The sequence below is a fragment of the Agelaius tricolor genome, unplaced genomic scaffold, assembly GCF_023055355.1.
Source record: "Agelaius tricolor isolate 1412-34295 unplaced genomic scaffold, bAgeTri1.0.p SCAF_8, whole genome shotgun sequence".
In the NCBI taxonomy this organism is placed as follows: Eukaryota; Metazoa; Chordata; class Aves; order Passeriformes; family Icteridae; genus Agelaius; species Agelaius tricolor.
Genome location: NW_027269268.1, coordinates 22,805,856 through 22,829,978, shown reverse-complemented (window position 1 = coordinate 22,829,978; position 24,123 = coordinate 22,805,856). Strand labels below are relative to the sequence as shown.

The window sequence follows — 24,123 nt, the reverse complement described above, 5'->3', positions numbered from 1 at the left end:
TTTTACCAATCCATAGCAGCTACAATCCTGAAGCATAAGAACCAGACTCTTTGCTGTTTGTCAAAATCTATTCTCTAAATTCTCTGCCTCTCAGAAGTTCCTCTCCTTTGAAAGCAGATATTTAATTTCCATTTTCAGTTTTAAAAACCATAACTTTCTAGGATGTTCAATCAAAGACCATTCATCCTCTACAAATCAAAACCGCGTGCTGAATCCCATACATTTCCCTAATTTCTAGATTTTATTATGCATCACAATAGGCAACAGCTCACAACCTCAAATAATAAAAAGACAGTACATTTAAACTAGCAGAATGTCGAGAAACAAATCATTGTCGGACAGATTGTCTTCTGACAAAATAGGAGGTTAATTACCAAAATAGTGGTGACAATAATAGTCTTATTCTCTAGTCCTGAAGATTCATTTCCAAGAGGGCCATCAAGAGGATTCACAACCATTTTGTCCACTTCACTCCAATACCCAATCTAAAGAGAGTGGATAGGATGCACAGACACTAGTGAATATGAACTTTTCTGGAAAAGGTAAAACATGTTATTACTGTGCCCTTGATTTGTGCTCCCAGAGAACTATTTCAGCTATGGATTTACCACTGTAAGAATTTCTATTTATGTAGTGAAAGGCTACAGCAAACACTAAAAAGATTGAAGTAATGACATTTGTTTACATTACTTTTTCTGCAAGATATACCATTCTATTCACATATTAACAGGTTTTAGTACAAACATCACACATTGTAAAATTTAAATACTCCAGATTAGCAAAACATGAGAAACTGTTTTTCCCTGAGAGATTTGAAATTAGAACAGAAACACAAACACATTTATAAAAACATCACTAAAAGCTGTATCCAGCTTTTTGTCATTCAGAAGCATATTTCTCCAAATGCTGGTTCACATTTAGCAATTCAGATCAGAAAGAAAAAAAGTTTAATCCACAAAACTGAAAGGAAAACACTCTTACGTAGTACTTACCAGAAATAATAATTCATATTTGTTAGAAAGGAACATTACATTTGTTTACTTCACTCTGCAAGACCACTGTAGAATACACCTATGAATAATTATCATCACAACTCATGCTTAATTAATGTTTCAATACCTACCTTAACCCATTGCTTTAAAGACACTATAAGACAATTCAAATTACCTTCCGAGGACCAGTACTTTTGAGCTCCATGACGTTTATTGTAAAATTGATTCTCTTTCCATTCTGATCAAACTTGATATTTCCTGTTAGCCCTTCCACCTGAACCTATAATAGATGAAGATGCAAGTGGTAGAAGAATTAAGTTTTTTTCTTTTCAGAAAATGGGCTTTTTATTTCCACAAATGATTATTGAAATTTCAAAAACATTAATGTAAGAGTTATTTCATATGCAATATATTATCTTGGCCAGGTTCCTGAGGACTTCACTTCCACATAATTCCCAGCAAGATCCAGACAGGTTAGGAGACTAGAAGATATTTTCAAGCATTTCACACATGCACTCATGCCAGCACCCACTCCAGGGAAGCTACCTGTTTCAATGCCCTTTCTATTTCTACACCATGACCCCAGGGTACAGCTGGATTTGCAAGACAATCTCCAGCATTTCCTCTTCTGGAGATCTCAATCCTCTGTTTACGCAAATTCCGGAAAGCTTCTGTCATCACTTGAACAGCATCATAGGTCAGAGCAGAGGTATACTGAAAAGAAGTGAAAACATTTAATTAAAAACCATCTTCAGCTTCACTATACCTTCCAATGCATTTGGTGATCCATTAAACACTAGAAAGGATAGTAAGATATACTTGAAATAAATCAATTTTTTTCTTTAGTTACCTTCTGAGGGGCATCTGTGAAAATTCATATAGTACTCATAAGAATGGTTGAGGCAGTGCCAATAAACCCGAGCTAAAGATTTACAGAGGTTTTCAGAGTGAGTTACATTTTTTCTCACTTACAGCTGTGTAATAGTCCTGTGTGCAGATATGGCTGGAAGTCCATGCAGGTGAAAGGGAAAAAAAAGAAATAATTTTCAGTGTTTAACCTGAGCTAGCCTGTAAAAATAAGAAGTTGTTCCTTTGATTACACTCTTCATGAAGAAGCATTTATTCACAGATCTTGAGATTTCATCTCCTCCCAGATATTTACACACAAACTCAAAAATCATGTACTTGTATATAGATGCATTTAACTTTTCCCATTAAATATAAAATCTCAGGGGTAGCTACTTTCATGTCTGCAATACCTTGTCAACACCACAGAAAACAGTTTTGGGGCAGAGATGCCTGGAAGAAGTGGTGTCCCTCAAAGAGCAGTATAGGAGAGGAAGAGCCCCATGTTCCTAAACTGACATAATATAAGGAGCTTTACAGCTTCTGAGACATCAGAGAGGAATCCTGTCATCACATGCATCAGAAACTGGGCCTAAATGGTCAAAAGCATTTATCTTCAGTGACTGGAAAATTTTACATCTCAACTAACTAACTGAACTGAAACCACATGTGAACATACACTGAGGACTTTGTTGGATGGGCTTTTTGAGTCTGGAACACCACAGTTATGCCAAATATAAGAGCCATTTTTGGAAATATGGGCCAGAATATAATTACTTAGAGGCATATGAATGAATGGAATGATCCCTGTGAAGGCTATTAGATGCTGAAAATATATAAATTGTAAAGTGGAGAGAAATGATGTATTAGCTCTTTACTTCAATGGCTCAGACTTTAATGAGAATTTTAATTAGTTAGCTCTAGTCATGCAGAAGGCTCTTGTAATTGTAACGAAAGCAAGCTCCCGAATTAAGATTAATTTTTGTATGCAACTGTCAGACCTTAGAAAAGGAAGAAAAGGAAAGTAGAACTCTTTTTTAAAGATCAGTAAGCTCAGCAATAGGTGTCAATCTTCTCAATAAAGTTTTCTCAGTGACTTGTACTACAGAAATATTTAAAGGGATCAGAACAGCAGAAGAATGAAGAGAAAGACTGGCTGGAGTCACTACGACTTCCTCCCACTGGAGCAGCAGTGCTTAAGCGGTGTACATGAATTTGGAGATGAGGAGAAGAAAGGACCCTGCCCAGCAGTACTTCTTTAAACATTGCTCTTTGCAGTACAGAAACATATTTTGCCACACTAGTGTTCTGAGAAACTTTGGACACAGCACTGTCCTCAAACATAGAAACATAGGGTAGCAGAGAAAATAAGAGCTTGGAACTGAGATGTAGTAATGCTATCTAATTCAGTGATTGATTCGATCATTGAGATAAATTTAATGTATTATCTCAATAATATTATTTCTATAGTATATAATTACTGACCTGAATATTCATAGCTCAATCATACATGAGGATTATGTAGAGCTTTGCCTATCAATCAGTGTCTGTATGGGCATACATGTCATCACATATATAATTTAGATTAAGACAGCTTTAATCTAAGGATCTCAAAATATTTTAAAAGCACTCTTGGAGATACCATGAAAACAAGCAGGCCATGAATCATTCCTTACTGCTTTATTGTGCATACACTTTCAGCTCCTAATAACCTTCATGGGGCTCATTAACACTATCTACAGCTTCATAAATTGACGTAAAGTTGACAAACTAAACCAAAGTGAACTCATTACCATAAACAAGAAATGACAGACCAATAACCTGCTCATGCACAGGTGTGTGTGTATGTGCATAATAAATAAAATGGTTGCAAGTTGAAGGATGCATTAGCCCTGCCTTGATTCACTTTGTTTTCCTGAAGATTCATCCACATTCTGATCTTCATTATTAAAATAAATGGGAGCACTATTTGGAATTTTATTCTGTGGAAGTGGGATGGGGTCTTACATCTTACAATATTATGACAGTGTAAATCTCCCAATATAATTTCAGTTCCTTTCAACTTTATATGATAAGATCAGCAACTTTACTACAAAATGAAATAGGGGCTATACTAGAGTTCTTACAGAATCAAATTAAATTAATTAAAACATGGCAAAAAATATGCATAAAAAATCCTGTATCTCACAATTTTAGACCTAGGATAATAAGCTGATAAGATAAATTGCCTAAAGATTTTATGCTATTTGCTATGAAACATAGATTGCATGAATGTCAAATGAAAATAATTTTCTCTAAGTAGATGCTGTAATTGCCAAGCAGAGAAAACACAACATCCATGTAATTTTCTTCAACTTAAATTTCTAACTTAACTTTCTACCTTCAACTTAAATGCTCTACAGACCGTAGTAAAATATGTAAGCTGCACTTGCAAAGATGAATTTGAAAAGTAAAGACAAAACAAAGTTATTCCAGACTAAGCAGAAGTTATTACATGTGCTGTCCAAGAAAAACTGGCAAGATGTTGGCTTTTGTAAATTCAGATGTTTTTCAGTAACTCAGGAGATACTGGAAACCCTTAGCTAAAAGGCCAGGATTCTATTTTGTACATATCAGTAACTGATTCTTCTGAAGGTGAAATTGCAGAACACTACACCAGAATATAACAAGATTCTGTTATATGTATATTTCAAAGTTGTAAGATATTATAAGAAAGGCAAGTTAGACCTGCATTTAACTCAATGCCTGTCCACATGCTCATGACTGAGAGATATGATCAGACATTTAAAATAATTAAGACAGTATACTTCAGCAGTGGAAAAGAAATAAAACTGTGAAGACATAAATGTAAAAAAAAAAGGAAAAAAAAGAAAAAAGGAAAATATTCTGAATCACAAGAAGTCAAATTCTTTTCCTCTTGGTTTGGATATCTGCAATGTCTAAATCTATCCTTGACAGATTAGCTTGAGTTTGGGATTTTTTTATTTTTTTTTACAGTCAGAGAAGAGAAAAAGCATTCTAAGGTGTGATTCATTTGACCAGTTAAACACCTTCTTGGAAGGTGAAATGAATTTTGCTTTAGATTTCACTCATTTGATCTCCAGTAACTCCGGAGACTAGGGAGGAATCCAGGGCGATCACCTTAGGCGCAGATGCTTACACTGTAGACTCACTAGTAACAAACTAAAACCACTCAGACAGACTGTGAACTAGCCATTCATCCCTCATCCAACACAACAGAGAGGAAGACAAAGTAATGGGAGAATTTTGGCAGGACTCTACCAGCTGCATCAAAGAATGCAGTCCTGCTGTACAAGACACTAGGGAGACCTCAGGCAGAATGGCAGATCCAGCTGCAGCAGCGCTCAAGAAGGCAGAAATCAGTCTGCAACAGGCACAGATGGAGGCTCCTCACCATGTATGGGGGTGCTGTTGGGCCAGCAGGAGCAGGGACACTGCATCACTAACAGAGGCTAAAAGAAAGGAGCCCTAAAATCTGATACAAATATTTTCCCTTGGGGAGTGGTAAAATTCTGAGAGAGGAAATATAGGAAATGTTCTTGGTTGCAAGAGCAGAAGGGTGGAATCAATCACTTTCACCATTTTCCTTATATTTAAACAATTTCAATATCAGCAAACATATAAAATAAACTATAATAAAGTATCTCATCTGAAATTTCTGCATTTTTCCCTCAACTAAGTACTTTTCTACTTGAATGCTAGTATATACAACAAAAGCAGAAAGACTGACATAAACATTCCTACATCTTTATAAATTACATATAAAACATAGCTCCATACATATGCAAACACACAAGCAAAAAAGAAATGAGGCCCAAAGTTACTTGTCAAGAACTGTGAAGGAGCTGGGCAACTGTCTCCGGTACTTCCAGTGTAGTCAAACTGATGCAGCATTGGACACCTACTTCTTAAAGGTCTTTAATGTAGCTGGGAGCTATTTTGAAACAGACAGTATTACACACATTTTGGAAAATACCTGAAGGTGGTCTGACAGATAGGAGAGCTAATAGAAAATTACCTAACTGATTGGAAATAGCTCTTTCCTTCTGGAGCTCCTGGCACCTTGCACAGGATCCTGAGAGCACATGGAATTGCAAAGAGCTACTTCCAATAGAAACAAGAGACATTGTCAAATCTTGTACACATAAGTGTAATTGGAAGTGAAAATGGCCTTTGACTGTGCCCATAATCAGGCTTTGTTCTCACCTGTTTTGTGCAGGCATTAGCATGAATGTGTACACAGCAGTGTGCTGAGCTGGTTGCCATTCAAACTGCAAATGGGCCTTGAGCACTCGAGCATCTTCATTACCTATGGCCATATTTCAAATACTGCAATGTGAGATAGAGGTCAGGGAGCCCAGAAAAGACAGTGCATGGCTCTTCCTCTTTGTTAGGATGATGCTCTTGTGAAAATAGGCAAGCAACTGACTTGCTTCCAGCTGAGAATAATTGCATACATACACAAGATATTTGGAAATAATAATTGCAATTTTTTTTTAATAACAACCCTGGTCCTGACTAAAAGGGGAAGAGAGATTAATAAAATGTAAAATTACCTGATCGTTTAAAAAAAATTAATTAGATTGATCTCAGAAAAGATGAGGTTAGAGACCAAGACCTATTTATCTTAATGAATATACTATCTTTATTACATTTTGTTTCCCAAAGTTGTGCAGTCACATCAACTTTGCTAACAGCTTTTGTTCAAACCCAACTGCAGCGCTCAGTGTGCACAGAAGACCTAAACAAAGAGGCATTTTTGCTTTGAAGTGCCACACTGGCATGAGATGCAAGGAACACCTTAAGCAACTGTCACTTTAGAAAAACTTGTGTTCAGCTCCAAACTGCTATCCAGAAAATCTGCTGATTTTTTTACTTTTTGTGTTTTAATTATCTCTTTGCTTGGTTTAGAAAGGCTGCTTTCTGAGCACACCCAGAACAGATAGCCCAGTAGCAGGCACTTGCCAAACCCCAAATTCCTGGAAGTCTAACTTTTATTTCAAAGACATGCTCACAGCACATCCAGCAGAGACTGACAAGACTGTGGCCCTGGAATTATCCTAATGCTCCCATTGTAGGATATTTATAGGAGAAAGTGACCTTCTTTCACTCTTTTAAAAACTGAATATAGCAAAGATCACAAGATTTATAAAGCCCAAAGTGCTTGGCCTTTCTACCTATTTTATCTACCGCTTTAATAGGAATGAGATTCCTGAACTGTAATTCCTCCCCCATGATTGCTTCCAGTACAGAACAATCTTCTCACTAGAATCATCAGAGGTGCTAATTCAGCAGGAGAAAAAGAGTGAGGACCTTTTTTTTATCTTACATTGAAAAATACAGGTTTTAAAGCACTTTGATCTTCCATTATAGTAAATGGAAACCATATACTTGCATTTGAAATCAAAAAGCTTTACAGAAATAGCAAATAAAATTATTTGGAGTTGAACCCACAGCATTTCATTTATAAAAGATTCTGCTATATTCTAATCATGCCACTACCTACAGAAAATATACATAGTAACAAAATTAGTAAGGTTCTAGAATGATTTGTGTAATCTTACTTCTAACTTAGAATAAACATGCAAACCAGCAATGCCACTAATGATAAAATCACCTTGAATAAACTGTAAAACACAAAAAACATACAACTTTTTAATTTTCACCAGATAAATACACAAAAGCTTTTTCTTCAAGGCTAAGTCAGAACAAAGTACGTTGCTCTTGATGGTATTAAAAATCAGCAGGATCAGCAGCAAAAACTGAAGCCTTTGGTCACAGTACTGAAAACATACCAAGCAGGAATGAGAACAAAATGTACAAATAGAAAGGGAAAAGAATTCTCTGAAAAAGATAAACTCCAAGAAAAGGATTTAAAAGAATTAATGTGAATGTTCGAAGTGTTGAAGTATGTGTAGAGTTCTTTGACTTTTTATTGCGAGTATGGGTTTTGGCATTTTTTTGGTGTTTGCTGTTTTGTTGGTTTTTTTGTTTGTTTGGTTTGGTTTTTGGTTTTTTTATTTTTTTTCCAGGAGGGGAGAGGGAGAAAAAAATCCAATCAGCAGTCTCATCCTGTGGTGTATATACTGTGGTGCTCTAAGAATTTTCAAAATATGCCATTTAAAACTAATAGTTATAGTTCAAGCCTTAAATTTAAAACAATAGAGAAAAAGAAGAAACACAAAAACCCCTAAAACAATTTCTAAACCACAATTCCCCATGTTCATTATCACTCCTCATCTACCCTAATCAGCAACAAGATACCTGTTGTATCAAGATAAAAAGCTTCCTCCTGTTTGCTCCAATCTAATTTCCAAGTAGAATACTAATAGAATTGAATACACTATTCTCACCAGATTCCTGATTTCACCAAGACATAGTTATTGTCAAATAATAATAAACACTTCATTTTTACTTTCCTGCCACCCCATGCTAAGTAATATGGGCAGCTACCAACATTAATTGGTCCTTAATACCAGACTTGCCCCAGAAAAAACCTGCATGTCTCCCCTCCTTATTCATTTAAATATCCCCAGTGCTTCTCCTCCTCCCTTATTCCCCTGACCCAAGAAACTTGAAGTCACAGATGCCTCTCCAGCTCTGAGCTGCCCACTTTACTGTGTCTTTCACTCACATTTCAACAGCCTCTTTTCACTTTGCTGACCCCTTTTTTGCATGACATCATTCCTCCTCCTACTACTATTTTCATCTTTGTCTATGACTCCCTCTGCTCCTCTTATCCCCACTTCTCCATCAAGCTCTACTGTCCTAAATGACATTGATCTTTGTGAGGTCAGGCTTATGTCTGATCTAGAGGAACACTTGAATCATGATGGAATAGTAGTTTTTCCTGTTTATATCAGATGAATTACTGGCTGAGAAAAAGCAGCACAGAGTTCCTGGAAAAATAGGCAGGTGGAATCCACTGCACTTTGTTGGCTGAAGATCCTTAACAATTTATAATTACTAAGAATAAGGGGATTCAAGTTCAAAGAAGCACAGCTTCATAGAGACATCAGGACTTGGCTCTGTGGGTTTCTGAAGTCTGCTCTAGCACAGTTTAGCCACTTTCAGGATCGAAGGATCTGGGTCAATTGGCCTTTTGCATGTCTGAGACAAATCTACAGATATTGCCTCAAACCACCCATTGCTTTCAGTGACTAAATGTTCCATTCTTTAATTGACTTTTCTTAAAAGAAAAAACCAACAACAACCCAACCTAAACCAGCTATGCTGGAGAGAGTGATTCCTTACACAAAACAGCCTTAAGCTATTAAAAAGAAGCATGAAGTTTAACACTGAAATTTTTTATGCTCACATTTTTTGTATTTATTTTTTCAAATAGAGAAGACTGAACACTGGGATTTGAAAGCCCAGTGAAAACCAGGTAGCTGGAACACAAACTTCCAGATGAATACCTTTTTTATGCCCAGAAAACCAAAATGCAAGGACTGAAAACAGGCAGAACAATCTCAAAAATCTACAGTTTTATAAGGAAACTTAGAAAAAACCAAAAATACTCCAGATCAGTTCTTTTTTCAACCTTGTAATAAATACTAAAAACTACCTATTAGAAAAATCGTATTTATAAATCATTATGATCCACATGAATTAAGGTATATTCAATCATATTTTTCTATTAAAACTGTAGCAGGTGCAACAGAATATTCCCTATAACTCTTATTAAAATTCATTGCATAATAAAACCATTTTCCAACACACTGCAATCATAAGAGGCAAGGCCCAAAATGAAGATAATGTCTAATTCATCAACTGTACACTTTTGCTTTGTCATCTATATCTAGACAAACTGACTTCTGAATTTTCAGTGTGCATAATTGTTTTCAGCATTTTCTTCTTTGTTCACATTGTTTTCTTCTTTGCTCCTTATTATGAGTGTGTCATCTAAATGTTAATTATTTCTGCAAGGTAAATAATTGTGTGCTATGCATTTTTGTATTTTTTCTTCTGCATGTTACCTGTATTGAATCCTTCTGCTAAATTAGCACCAGTATAGTTAAACCAGCATCTGTCAGTTACAAGCATCATTACTCCTGACTTATGGTTTCATAATAATTGCCTAAAGACTATATGACTTGACTATAAAGAAGAAACCTGAAAATGTGAAATTACTGAAGACAAAATCAGGAGGTAAAAACAATCTAGTGTTTTTAGTATCTTAGCTATGCATTTGTTGGGTGGGAAAAGAGATTATGAAGCCAGAAATACAATCATGAAAAGAGAACATCTGAAACATTATGTGCCAGCATGAAACAGTTTCACCCATCCAAAATAGCTGCATGAGTACCAGGATTGTTATCACCTTCTGACACAATGGGATTCTCTACAAGTCTGAGCTTAATTAGGTCTTCAACCAGGCAGCCCCAAATTTTTTTCTGCATGCTGCACATAGTTTCTGTATATACCATATGCAAGCTGTCTCAGGCACTTCAAGCCTCAGGTTGCTCTTAGAAAAGTTTATCCCAGAGTAGGATGGCTTGTAGAATAGACTATCTCAGTTGGACAGACCTACAACCATTATCTAGTCCAACTGCCTGAACAATTCAAATTCAGGGCTGACCAATTCTAAAGTGGGTTTTTAGCAGAATTGTCCCAATGCCTCTTAAACAGACAGGCTTGGGATGTTGACCAGCACTCCTGTGTTTGACTACCCTAAAAAATGAAAGAAAGGTAAACAAATGCTTCCAAAGGTCCAAATGCTTCCAAAGTCTGAACCTGCTCTGGTGCAGCTCTGAACCATTCCCACACATCCCCTTGTCACTGGATACCAAGGAGTGGATCTCAGTACCACCCTCTCCACTCTCCCTCCTTAGAAAGCTGTAGAGAAAAATGGGGTCACTCCTCAGCCTCTCCTCTCCAAAGGAGACAAGCTCAGAGACCTTTGCTGTCCCTCACAGGACATACCTACTTGAAGCTTAGTGCTTAGATAGGGGTTTGGCTCTGGCTGGACACCAGGTGCCACCAAAGCTGTTCTGTCACTCTCTTCCTCAGAGGGACTGGGAAGAGAAAATAAAATGAAAGGCTCATGGGTTGGGATAATGGTGGGGAGAGATCACTCAGCAATGACCATAACAGGAAGAACAGACTCAACTCAGAAAAAAATTTAATTACCAATCAAACCAAAGTAGGATAATGAGAAAATAAAAAACAAATCACCAAACATCTCAACCCTCTTCTCCCTTCTACCTGGGCTCAACTTCACTCACAAATTCTTTATACTCTGTTCCCACAGTGACACAGGGGGATGTGGAAGGGGGTTGCAGTCTGTTCAGCATCCATCTCTACCACTACTTCCTCCTCACAGGGTGGACTCCTCACACTCTTCCTCTGCAGGGAAATTTCTTTGACACCTGGTCCACCCCCTGTCCTTCCTTCTGCACTGTCTGCAGGGCTGTTTCTCTCATATATTGTCACTCCTCCCTCTGGCTGCTGTTGTGCAGCAGCTTTTTCCTCTTCTTGCATGTGTTATCAGAGGCACCACCACCTTCCCTGATGAGCTCAGTCTTGGGGGACAGAGGGTCAGTCTTGGAGCCAGCTGGTATTGGCTTCACTGGATGTGGGGGAAGCTTCCAGAAGCTTCTCACAAAAGCCACCCCTGTGGTCCCCTTCTACTAAAACCCTGCCAGACAAAGGAAATACAACTTATCTCTCACTAGCCTTCAAGAGATACAGATTGAGCTTCTTTCAGCAAATAGACCAAAGAGACAGAATGGGTTAATCAGATCAGCAAACTGGAGCAGTTGGATGTGAATGGATGTGTTGTCCTTCCACAGGATCAAGAAGCTTGCCTTAAATGTAACAGCCTGGAACAACTTTAGGCTCAGAAAGCCCAGCATATTTGTAAATACACAATACTGGATCAAAAGAAAACTTCAACTTGTTATTATCCGGCCTTTATAAAATTAAACATGTCTTTCTTTTTGCTACTTGACTAAAAATTAGTGAGGATGCTCAACTCTATGTTTCAAGATCTACACAGTAGCTCTTCTAGAACTGCATGCAGAGACTGGTAACACCCTTGGTTAAAACAGAAATGTTTTAAATTTAATCTGAACTAAACAATGTATCAGCGTTAATTTAGAAAGATGTAGAAATATTCTGTAAAAAAGTCTGCAAAGCACTTGTTTTAAACATCCTGCTTAATCTACAAAACTCGTGCTTTTATCAGTACAGGTACAGTGCAGCAACAAAGGAGATCAGAGTCCTTTCTCATCTATGTCCTAAGATAGCAATTTTTTATAATTAATATTTTATAGATTGGAAAGATACATTTTTAAAACAATTTGATACAGATACTCTTCTGGGCATCTGTGGAAGAGGCTTTTAGCAATGTTCTTCTTTCTTGAAGAGCATGTTCCTTTGAAATGCACTTTTTCTTAGAAAGGGTGCTTTTCTCTATTTTCAGGACTGTACTTGGATGCTGTGATGTGTCTTATCAGCTCAGTCATAGTCCATTGACTTGCATTTTGTAATGTGAAATGAATGTACACTTACTTTTGGATTACAAAAGGAAGATAATACAACAGAGTTGCAATGTTTTTGTCTGCAATGACAGAACACTTGCAATCCCAGAGACAATATCACCTGTTAGGTGCATGTAACCACCTCTCATTTCTATACTGATGATGCAGGGCTCTTGTCAGCCTTCCTACCTGTTTCATACAGAATCTGCAGCAAGATTTTCCTAGATTCCATGGGACTGGGAGCAAAAGTTCATTTATCAGCACTGGCAATTTGGACAACTATCTCAAAATCAAAAGGGGAAAAAAGTTATTTGTAAGACCACTTAAGGGACAAGTGGGACACCAGTGCAGCAGACCTGCTCAGTAATCTAGATGTTTATGCAGAAGCAGAGGGTAACACAGCTAGAATAATAATATAAAAAGGAATGAAATGCTCACAAAGGACAGGTAAGAAATGCAACTCAGCACGAGTTGATGAAAAAAGCCTGTACTTAAAATAATGATGAAGTGGACAGATATGGTATGAGCCTATCTAAATTGGCAGCAGCACAAGAAAGGAATGCAGAAAAAGATTTGGCTGTTAGCATCTATCCCATGAGAAATACATCTCACTAGTGTCATGGTGGTGAGGAGAGAAAAAAAAAAGTAAAAAGAAACTAATACAAAAGAGCCCCCTGAAATGAGTACTGTCTCTGAGACACATGAAGCCATTATTTCCATTTCCTCAGCATAGCACTCAGATGTGTTGCAGTAGCCAGTCTGGCATTTCAAAGAGGTACCAAATAGAAAGGCTCCAGAGAAAAATGACAAGCAAGATCTGAGAGCAGAAAATTCAAAAGAAAAGAGATTATTTGGTCAGGGAGGAAAGAAAGACAGAAACGGTGGCAGCCATTTTCAAATACAGGAGGACAATGAAAAAGCAGAAGCCTCTCACAGCCATTAGAAACATATAAAGGAGTATTCCATTGATTAGGTGATAGCATCAAGGCTGATTAAGGTTAGACAAAAGCCAAAACCAAGATCATTTAAGTGCTGAAATAGATGCTTGGAGAAGCTGTGAAACCACCGCTCAGAGGAACTGCACAGGTTTATCTGATTCTGCCTTCAGGCAAGGAGGACAGAAGGGTGACTGACCACTCAAAGACCTTCCTTGCCCTGTTTCCATGATTTCTATGATTCTGCCCTGCCTCTTGCTCCCTCTAAAGTGGGAATGAAATGTGACATACCTCTAACTCTACCTGTAATGACAAGCAAAAATGACAACTAATATGTGTCAAAGGAGAAGAGATAGAAACCTACACAAAGAAATACAGTAACTGCTACAATCAATGTCACCAAATATTGCAATATCCACACTTGCCTCACCATCAATACCTCCAGCATTTATAAATTATCTGATAATCTAACATAGATTTCAATTTCTTGAGTATCAGTGCCGTCCAAATTAAATCTTGAGCAAACAATATAAAAAGGAAGAGAGGTCAGCCTTTTAAACTAATTTAAAATGGGTTTTAAATTAGTGAAATTCAAGATACTTTACTTTTCCTATCCATAACAAAATAAACCTCAAAAGCAGAAGATATTGCAAATACTCTCCTTCAACTCTTTCAATTTCTTCTAGAATTGAAAGGACTTATCATGGAAAAAATAAAGGTAATACCTGTGACAAAGTTAAAGATTTTAGTGCTTTAATACAACATTGCCACCACTTCGTGTTATCTAACACACATGCAACTTCCCCCCAGTGTAAGTAACACCAGAGACCTTACTACTGTATCTCTCATTTATTTTTCCATCTTTGATAAAAAAGTGCCTCTTGGAGGTTTCAGTTTGAGTTCTTCACTGTAGTCATGTGTTTTATGTATTTCCCTATTATTATTTCCAGACTATGAATCTGCAACATGAATATGTAGGTAGATTTGGGCACTCAAGTATCAGAGAGACAAAAGAATTCTGTTAATTCTCCACAGCCACAACCCTTCCCTTTCTCCGAAATGAGAGCAATACAGATTACATACACTACACATCTGTAATACAAATGTACCTAAAGACCTGACACAGATTCCAGTTTACTTTTCCAAACATCAAGTAAGAAATTCACTACCTCTGTTATAAAGATTTTAAACTACAAAAATAACCACAGGAAAAAAAAATCCCTATGTCTAAGTTACCACCAAACTTGGCCTCATAAAAAAGGAATCTATATTTGTTTTTAAATTAAAATTAAGGTTTTCTACTAGGCCTTTGAAAAAAATGGTTCTTCCTTCCATGCTGAACTTTTTATTGATTTCATTATAAATTAAGAACATGCTTCATATTCCAATTATAGCACAAAAAAAAGTTATGGCTAGAACATTTGCAACTTATTTTTTTGTCTTTTAGAGCTATTTAATACCATGTTCTTATTAAAATCTCTGATTGTATTACTTAAAACAGAAATTAACATTAAAATTGAATTATTCTTTTTAAAATCCTGAAGCCACTAATTGATAGTTAGAGAAAGTGAGAAGGTACTACTATCCTAATCTCATCCAGAAATAAAACTGAGGTAAAAAAGCGAAACCACCTGCCCAGTGTTACACTGTGTGTCATGCAGGCCTGAAATCAGAGCACGATTCTGCATGTCAGGCATAGCACTGAATGTTGCAAGTCTTTGTAGCACTTGGGCATCTGTCTCAAAGGAAGTGTCTAACCATTTCTTTGGGTTATTATGTTACATCAAAAAAGTGCTAAATCTGTGCTCCCCAGAAGCGTGATTAATATTTGTCTTTAAACATTTCAAAATACAGAGAAAGAGAAACATTTCAAAACAGAGAAAGAGAAAAATCAAAAAAAGTCAGTAGATCTAGGTAATCTATCATCATATCTAAACCAATTACCTAACAAGCTGCCAGGCACAGATTTAAAGTGACACAAGAAAAAATTATCTTGAACGTTTTTAAGAGTGTAGCATCTTTGCTCAATCAGTCCTATGACAGAGAATGTTAAAAGTTCTCCAGAGAAATATAAAATTATGTTGGGACTGTGGCTTTTCAAGGGCTTTCTCTGTCTCTTGCTATTCTGTTCCAAAACCTTCACTTCCTGTACTTCTAGGGCAGTTAAAACAAACATAAGACCTACCTTGATTGTACTAGTGTGTGCACCAGGATATTCTTTCTCCTCCAGTGTTGACCAACGTTGTATAAATTTCGACACCACGGGATCATCATAGTCAACTATCTGAAATCCTGAGACATTAGCTCCTCCAAACTGAATTTTTGACAAATCCCCATCAGTAAATCCCTGAGCACAGAGAAAATTGTCTGTTACTTTAATAGTTTTGGCAGTTCTCTCTCAATAGTGTATGAAAAGCAAGAGTTACCACATGACCTCTACTGCAGAACAGTAAGCCAACATTTTCCTCAAACTGGAACCAACTTAAACCCTGGGCTGCCAGGATTAAGTCATCAGCTCCATCAGCCAGCAATGCTTCTTGCTGCCCACTAGACAAACACTTCTATGGTGAGCAAGGGCTGAGTGGACCTGTCCTTGCCATCCTAAACATCCTGTTAATTTTAAGGTGACCACTTAGGTGAGAAAGGGAACACGAGACATCAGTAACAGGCAAGCAAATTTTAGACAGGAATACTTACAGTCACAGCTGTATCCTCTTTTTTAGGAACTCTAAAGCATGTGGAAGGACTTACCATCTCCATTGCCTCCTCCCTCTGACATAAAGAACTACTTCTCATTCTTACAAAAAGTTCTTGTGCTCTGTTTTCTGTGATTTAACTTCACCCAAATAACCAAAGTATTTACATGAAATAATCATGTCAGACACTTCATTATAAATGAATGTTATGAATGAATACAAAAAGAAGCAGCAAATTCAAACCACATTATCAAAAGTTGCTACAATTGCCATATGAGATGCTCTTTAATTACTGCATATTAATGATCCTCATGTGTTGTTGCCTGCTAATACAGACACTTCTACACAGATCATGTAACTTGACATTCATTGTATATTCAAACCTCTTCTCCATCTATCAGTGTTTCTTAGTTTTCAAAATAGATAAATTTCTTGAATGACTGATCAGACTGGAGGAGAATATTACTACAGTGCAAAAAGAAGAAAGCAGATGGATTCACTGAAGATATTATTCAAATACTAGATAAGTTTTCCTTCTGGCAGAGAAAAACAAGTTTTTAAAATCACTTCTATAAACACTTTATGAATGATATTAAACAGCTTTAAAACATAAGATTCAGTAATTTTTAGATCTTATGGACTTACTGTTACAAATTTAAAGCAATGGCTAAAATAGCAACCAGTTAACATCATGAAATCCACTGGGCACATTTTAGAAAATTTCCCTTAAGACTCAAAATACTGTTTATGCAACATTTGCAATGCAAACCACAGATGTCTAACAGACAATTTCTCACATTTTGTAAGACTTTTATGCCTGCTTTATGAATATTAGCACCTCAACTTCTTTATCCAAAAATTAGTTGTTAAGATATAAGAATGAAACCCCAGTGTTCAGCTTTTAAAGTGGCCTTTAGAGCAAAAGATTTCTTCACACCGTGGCACCCACATGACTCTTCAGAGCAGTGCCTGCCTGGAGGGGGAAGTGTTTCCATCAAAGGCCAGGAGGAGACAGGGGTTATGCCTCAAGGGCCAGAGACACACCATGCTCCTTCTGTTTCCTCAAGCTCCTCAAAGCACTATGGAAGACAGTGTCAATTGGGGCACTGCTGGAATTTATATCAAACACTGTCACAGTTCAAGATAAATGATGAAAAAAATGGTTTGGTGGCACTCACACTATACAAGCCCCAAACCTCTTTTCTTGAACAGGATAACTGAGATTTGGGTGTGAAGAATTTGCTTTGTCTATTACAAAAAAGGACTGGATTAGCTCCTCTAGCTTCAGTAAGTAGGTGTTTATAGACTTTAATACCAATAAAAAGGCCCTTCACCTTTAGACACAATTACAAAAAAATTCCCTTGACAGAATTCAGTGAGTTTTCTGAGCTTTCCCTGCAGGAACACTATTAGCTATACAGTCTGATCACCTGTGTTCAAGAAAACACGAATTCAGACTGATCATCCAGCCAACCTGAGGGATGAAATGTGAAAATCTGAGACTCACTAGTCTGGCAGAATGAAACATGAGAACCCTGATTCTTAAGTAGTTTAAAAGTCATGAGAGAGAAATCATCACCTTGCTGAATAAATCTATCATCCTATGATGGAGAAAGTTATTTCTCTATTTTACATACCCTCTTTTTCTAAAGTATGTAGAAAAAGAAAAGTTCTATTGAAGGTGCTGAGCAGCCTTCATTCTCATTGATGAAAATATCATAAGAGGCATTTAAACCCTGAAAACACTCAGCCAATAAACAAACAATCTCAACACATGCATTCCATTTATCAAGGATAAAGACATCTAACTTTTTTTCCTTTTTCTAAAATGTATTTAAAACAAAATACTAGTAGATGTGCTTCCATAAACAGTCAAATGAGCAATACAGGTATTTTAAATACTAAGAATGCTTACCAAATTTGCAATGATATAGTGGTATCCTTTAACATGTTTACCAATTGTGATCACCTGTAAAAAAAGAAGAAATACCCCTATAATGTTCACCTGGTATACAGACAAAGACTTGAAAAGTACAAAATGCAGTATGATGTAAAAGCTAGGGGTTTTTTAGTCTTAATGGCATGCAATACTGAGTTTGTGCAATGCTTTATCCTTTATTTTACCTAATGCACCACTGAGCACACTCTTTGCTGCTGGAAATCAGCCACATTGAAGTCCAAGTCCCAAGAGGGAGAGTCCCTCCAGACACAGGTGCTGAATGCTGATTACTGTGGTGTGTATTAGGGCACAACCAGCCAGGAGAGAGCAGGCATCATGTGCTACAAACACTGTGCCTCACAGACTCCTGCCAGATTCTGCCCACTGACATTCATGAGTTATGAGGAAACCTTGTAAAGTTCAAATTGTTTATTGCCCTGAGTCTTCTTCACAATCTCCCTCAAAGCCAGCTGGTGGTTTCTCAGCAGTCTCTGCTGGCACACCTGTAGCATGGATTCTTCTCCCAGATAAGCCCAACTAAGACTATGTCTGCATGGGGAAGTTTGCATTTTGAAGCTAAGCACTTCTCCAGAGGAAGGATGTGCAAGATAAGAGGAGTCTAGAGGTTTATTCCATCTCTTGAACAATGAACTTAAATTAAGAGAGGATGACTCACTCATTTCCTCATTTCACATATAGCTAAAATATTCAGACTAGGTATCCTGAAACTTATATCAGGGTACTAGTGAACAACATTCCACATACTTGGTTTCATGAAGTTACAGAAATATAACTGCAAGCAGTTTTAACACTGAGTTTACATACTAGAGTTTGAGACTAGGAGGGATCCCATTACTTAGGCCATGGAAGTAATTAAATTGTTCCTCTTTTGAGGTATATATGTATATATATATATATGTATATGATATATGAACCTAAGCATCCTAAAACAGTTACCTGGATCTTAAAAGACTACTTAAAACTAAATACTTACTAACAGGTTTAAGAACTATTTTCAGGTGTACTTCTTACGTGGCTGCTGCTTCCAAAGAAATTTCAGTTATACCAAATAGATTAGCTCTTCTGTATGAAATATTTCTTTGTCATTGGTACCTGAGAAGACAAGCAGTAGCTGCAAGCCTTTGGATCAATGGCATGTAACTCTGCTCTAGCTGCCACTGAGTACTCTTTTATTAACCCAGCTTGCTAAAACTTCCCACTTGTCCATATGAACACTAAGGATGCTGCCAGCTCACACTAAGAAAATTCAGTGGTAGTATCAAGAGCCATGATGAAGGAGCTGTGCACACCACAAAAGCTATTCAGCACTTCAGAGGATCTTCTCTAGCAGGGGTAGACAAGTAGTGGCAGTAATTACAGAGTTGCCCAAAGGGTGTTATCAGGGTGAAATGAGATTCTGCAAAAGAAGCTGCCTGAGAAGAGACAGAAGCCATTTAATGAAGAGTATGGTGAAAACAGACTTGCCAGATCAGAGAAGAGGAATATAAACTAGTCTGAGAAGAGCTGGGGAACTGAAATATTTTTCAACTTACATGAATCATTGAAATCTGAAGAGAAACTATAACACAAGACAAAAACAAGAATGATAAAGCAACTTGGCAAATACATTTTGTGCCTATACGAAGATCCAAGGGCTACAAAGTGTAACTGGGTAAACCTGAGGCTGTCACCTCAGCTTAAAATATTTGCAGGGTAAATCAAAGCAAAATGAAAAGATTTGTTCAACAATAGAAAACAAGGAAGGAAGTGAAGAAATTGTTCCTTTCTGTATTGAGCAATGCAAATAGTACTTTGGGATACAAGGAAATTTTGGTTAACAGAAAGCCTGTCACATTTCTTACAGTAAAAATACACAGAAAAAGGGAAACTGAGATGATGTGTCTACTTCAGGCATCCTCATGAAATGACAGAAATTTCTGAGGTTTTTTTCAGGGCAGGAATTAAAATACTTGTTCAAAAAATAAATCTGGTAGCAAAGCAAGACCTAGAGTATACTGCTATTAGAAAAGAGAATCAGAACACACTTGAAGGATACTCGCAGGCCAAGAAATCCATTGGTCAATATTTCATTTTAAGAGATAGACAAATTACTAGAGAATCAGTTAGTTGGACTTTCTTTTAGGCTACTTTAGAAATAGAAAGTGGTTTTACCTTTAAATGCTAGGAAGAGAAGTTATTGAGTGTAAGGATAATGGACTTAAAAACCAGACCAAAGAGCAGAAACAGCTAGGCTGTCTTGTGAAGAGAATTCCAAGACTAAACCCATATGGGACAGCTGCAAACAGTTTAAGAGAACATATTCCAGGGCAGAGCAGTAAAGTATTTAGAGGAGAGCAACTAACCAGAGTTATATTAACTGACCTGTGAGGCTGATTTGGTTGTTGTCTAGGATTCTTCAGCGACTTACAAATCAAAACAGCAGAAACAAAAGCTTCGCCAGCTGTATGTCTGAGGAGTAGCACAAGTCTGTGGGGATAAGCTGAGAAACTCTAAAGGTCTAAAAAAGGCAGAATCCATCAAAGTGCAACTAGGGCAAGAAAAATATCCCAGAAATGCAATCAAAATAAGAAGCAGACAAAGATGAAAATAGGTCTATTATGAAATAAAGAGTGTAAAAATGAGTCGTAACTGAAGGGAAAAGAGAGTTCTGGTCTATAAAAAGTGGCTAAAAGGTGAAACTGAAGAAAAGTACAGTGAGCCAAAGTTTCACATCAGAAGTTATAATGAATATTACATACTTATTTAAAAAAGAATGTATAGGATAGTAAGATAAATGCTAAAAATACTCTTGTCAAGATCAAAACATGTCAAAGCAGTATCTTTCTTTTCTCTGGTCTGATAATCAGGAAACAGCAAGATGCGACATGCTGAGTCTAAAAAGGTGATTGTTCTGTAGGACATCATTAGAAACTCACAAGAGACATGGACAAGAGAAAAAGTCACTGTAAAGTAGGTAAAGAACTGTTTGAAAAGCCACACAGAACCAAATGAAGAGGACCTATAAGGACTACTTATGTCAAACATTGCTCTACATTTTACATTTCTTGACATTGATAAGTCAGAAAATAGGATTTTTAAAAACTGCAGATGATAGAGAGATCACACTCTCAGAGATTAAATGCTCTTGAGAACAGGATCAAATTCAAATTTATCTTGAAAATCAGAAAAAGAGTTTGTGGATACGAATTCCAAATAAAATACACAAACACAATGTACTCCATTAAGGACACTGCTCATTGTCTGAGCCTCCTCAAAATATAACGACCTTCAAAACAAAGACCAAAATAACAAGCCCTTCAAAAAACCTTCAAACAAATACATCCATACTCTGATGATACATCCCTCCTGATGCTGCACAGTCTCACATGATGAAGCTCAAGCCAACAGGGAATTATCCTTACAATTTTCCATTGTGCTCTGCATGCATGAAAAGTAGGAAGGTACAGAGCCAGTAAGAACTTCCTAGGCTCTAGAACTGAAGTGGTAGATTTCAAAGTAATGCAGTAATTTGAATCAGAGCACCATGATAATGTTGCTAAAAAGAAGATTTTTTTTAAAAGTCATTTTGCAAATAATTTGCATGGGTGGAGAGAAGACAGATTTTGCTGTTCTTTTTAAAGCTCAGGAGGCGTTAGCTATGAAAAACAGCATCCAATTTTGGTTAGCACACTTTAAGAGTGACACAAAATGAAGAGACAAGCAAGGAAAGTACAAATGACAAAAGGCTTCAAAACACAAATTTCAAAGGGCATTAAATGAGGAAAAGAAGCTGTGATACAGTCTTCCCTACACATAAAAGGTTCTCAGAAATTGCATTAGAGGGAGAAAATACCTTCTAGGTGTAAAAAGAACTAATCCTTAGACACAGCTAACTATATCAGACTAGATATAATAGTGTTGCAACTATGTATAATACAGTATATTACTTAGGCTGTAAAAGAGTCTGAACAAGGTATTTTGTAAATTACTGGTTTTCTTTTAAATAACCAGGATAGAAAACTATACAGGATCATCCAGATAGAATTATCTTGCCTTTGGGCAAAGGTAGGGATAATAGGATTTGTGTGTTCACTTTCTCCCTGGCACATATGCAGTCCTCAATACAAACCTGTGACTGCCAAATGATTCATAACAATCACAAAAATACCATCAAAACAAATGAACTCATTACATTTACTTATAGAATACTGCTAACTGCTGTCACTGAAGAAAGGAAAACAGCAAACCTGATCAACAATGTCGTTGACTTTATCACGTTCACAGTCCAAAATCACTCGTCTTTCCTTTTTTACCTCTAGATCTTGAAACAGTGAACGGTAAGTTTCATCTTTTCTCTCATTGTTAATATTTCCTACATTGATAGCAGTCACTTGCCATTTCTTTTCAGCAGCAGAATCCAGCACGGCTTGCAACGTTGATAAGCCTAGCAAAGCACAGGAGAAAACAGAGGATATTACTGACAAAGCTTCAGGAATTAACAAACTTCTACAACGTGATTTGTGAGATCACTTATTTAAGTTTTCCTGTAACTTGTTTGACCTGTCACAAGTAGGTAGAAATCAGAAACTAAGATATATGTGAGCCCAATTAATTATTATTGCATGAAACTTCCATTTGCCTCACTGCAAGGCATCAAGATAAAGCCTCATAAGTGCAACCTTTGGGTTTGGCCCAATTTCTTCCGAATTGGATTTCATTGTTTTCATTGATCCGCTGCTGGAATTCCACATAGTGGGAAAGAGATCTTCTAGGAGAGGAGTGATCCAATTAGAGCAAAAGGATCAGCCACCTATTACAAAAAAGATCAGCCTTATTAAAGGATCAGCTGCTTAAACAACAGCTATTGAACAGCTTTGGTTGCCAGCACTTGAGCAGTGCTGTATTTAAAACCAGACCTCACTGAAGTCTATGGCAGAATTCCCATGTTCTGCAGTGATGGTAATGGATTTATTTTTCTGTTGCCTACAGTCACATCCTTGATTATGAAAGATGTGCTGAGATATATTTTTCCCTATAAATAAGCAGGCTCAATGCTAACACCTACAAGCAGTGTACAGAAGTTTGCTTCCATCTCGTACATTTGGCAAGTTCCTGATAGGAAGCTATAATGTTCGCACAGATGCAACTGCCTGTGATATATTGTAAAACCAGTAAAGATTTTACTTGACAGATTTTACTTTTTAGGGATGAGCTAATATAGTAGAGAAACATGAAAATTACTGCTGGAAATTAATTCCTGCTATACAAGAAGTACAATTTTAATGACTTCCAGTAGTACAAGAATGAGACTTATCATGTTTCAATTCCTACCAGAGAATTCTACATGATTCTAGAGGGCAGTTTTAGGGATACCAGATACTACTATAAAGAAAAAAAAAATTAGACTTTCTTATGAGTGAATTGACATTTTTGCACATTCTTCTCTCCTGAAACCAGCAAACATCAGGAGTCATTTCTATGAGACAAATTCTGATGTGGTATGTAAAGGGAGCTTCAGGTATAACTTTCATGAGAAATAATAGTGGTTATACCCATAAATGTAGAAGAAGAGCACTGAGAATTAATTTGTCTCACAGTCTGTAGGTACAATATTAAATAAGGATTGGTCAGTGTTTAGCAATTCATCTTCATCAGTGAAAATGGTAATGACATACAGCACTACACAAGACTGGTCATCAGCAAAGGCAGAAAATGGCAGGCTTCCAAAAGCATAAATTGAATTATTATCTTATATAATTCTGGTTTGCCAAGTCTCTTTAAGAAAGACTGATATTAAGTTTTGTATGTCATGTAATGAATATTTAAAATCACAGATAACTACAGTCCACTGATACATATAATCAATTTCAAATCCCAAAGATGAATCTGGAGAACTTGTGTTAAAAGGGAAAGATTAGTGATGTAAGCAAACAGAGATGCAGGGACCATCTTAAAACACTGAAAAGCACTAAAGTATGTTTAAACCTCAAAATACTGCTTGAAATGATGAATTAAAAAAAAAGACAAATCAGCCAAACTGATGCCATTTATTCTGAATAATTGTTTCAAATATCACGTAGTAGATTTCAGGTCCTCCAACCTGTCTAAATTTCCTCTGAGTTAAACAATCTCAACTAAGCACAAATTATTAAGGACTGCTAATGCTAATACCACCCATTGCAAAGGGTTTCTATATTTTACTCCTCTAAT

The 24,123-nt window shown here is 36.7% G+C and overlaps 1 protein-coding gene across 4 annotated transcripts in view; it reads right to left on the bottom strand.

The window, feature by feature from the left end:
* GRIA2 (glutamate ionotropic receptor AMPA type subunit 2) overlaps nucleotides 1–24,123 on the bottom strand; it is an 88,400-nt gene that overhangs the window by 21,331 nt on the left and 42,946 nt on the right. For all 4 annotated transcript variants that reach the window (XR_011679956.1, XM_071431952.1, XM_071431951.1 and 1 more), the window contains exons 4-9: nucleotides 22,161–22,357; nucleotides 17,890–17,943; nucleotides 15,464–15,625; nucleotides 1,539–1,706; nucleotides 1,168–1,272; nucleotides 375–485 (exon numbers count right to left, since the gene is read on the bottom strand). Coding sequence is in view for 3 of the 4 variants with exons in the window: in XM_071431952.1 (XP_071288053.1) it covers nucleotides 375–485; nucleotides 1,168–1,272; nucleotides 1,539–1,706; nucleotides 15,464–15,625; nucleotides 17,890–17,943; nucleotides 22,161–22,357 (797 nt within the window). In the remaining variant the exon portion in view is untranslated. The remainder of the gene's footprint in view (nucleotides 1–374; nucleotides 486–1,167; nucleotides 1,273–1,538; nucleotides 1,707–15,463; nucleotides 15,626–17,889; nucleotides 17,944–22,160; nucleotides 22,358–24,123) is intronic.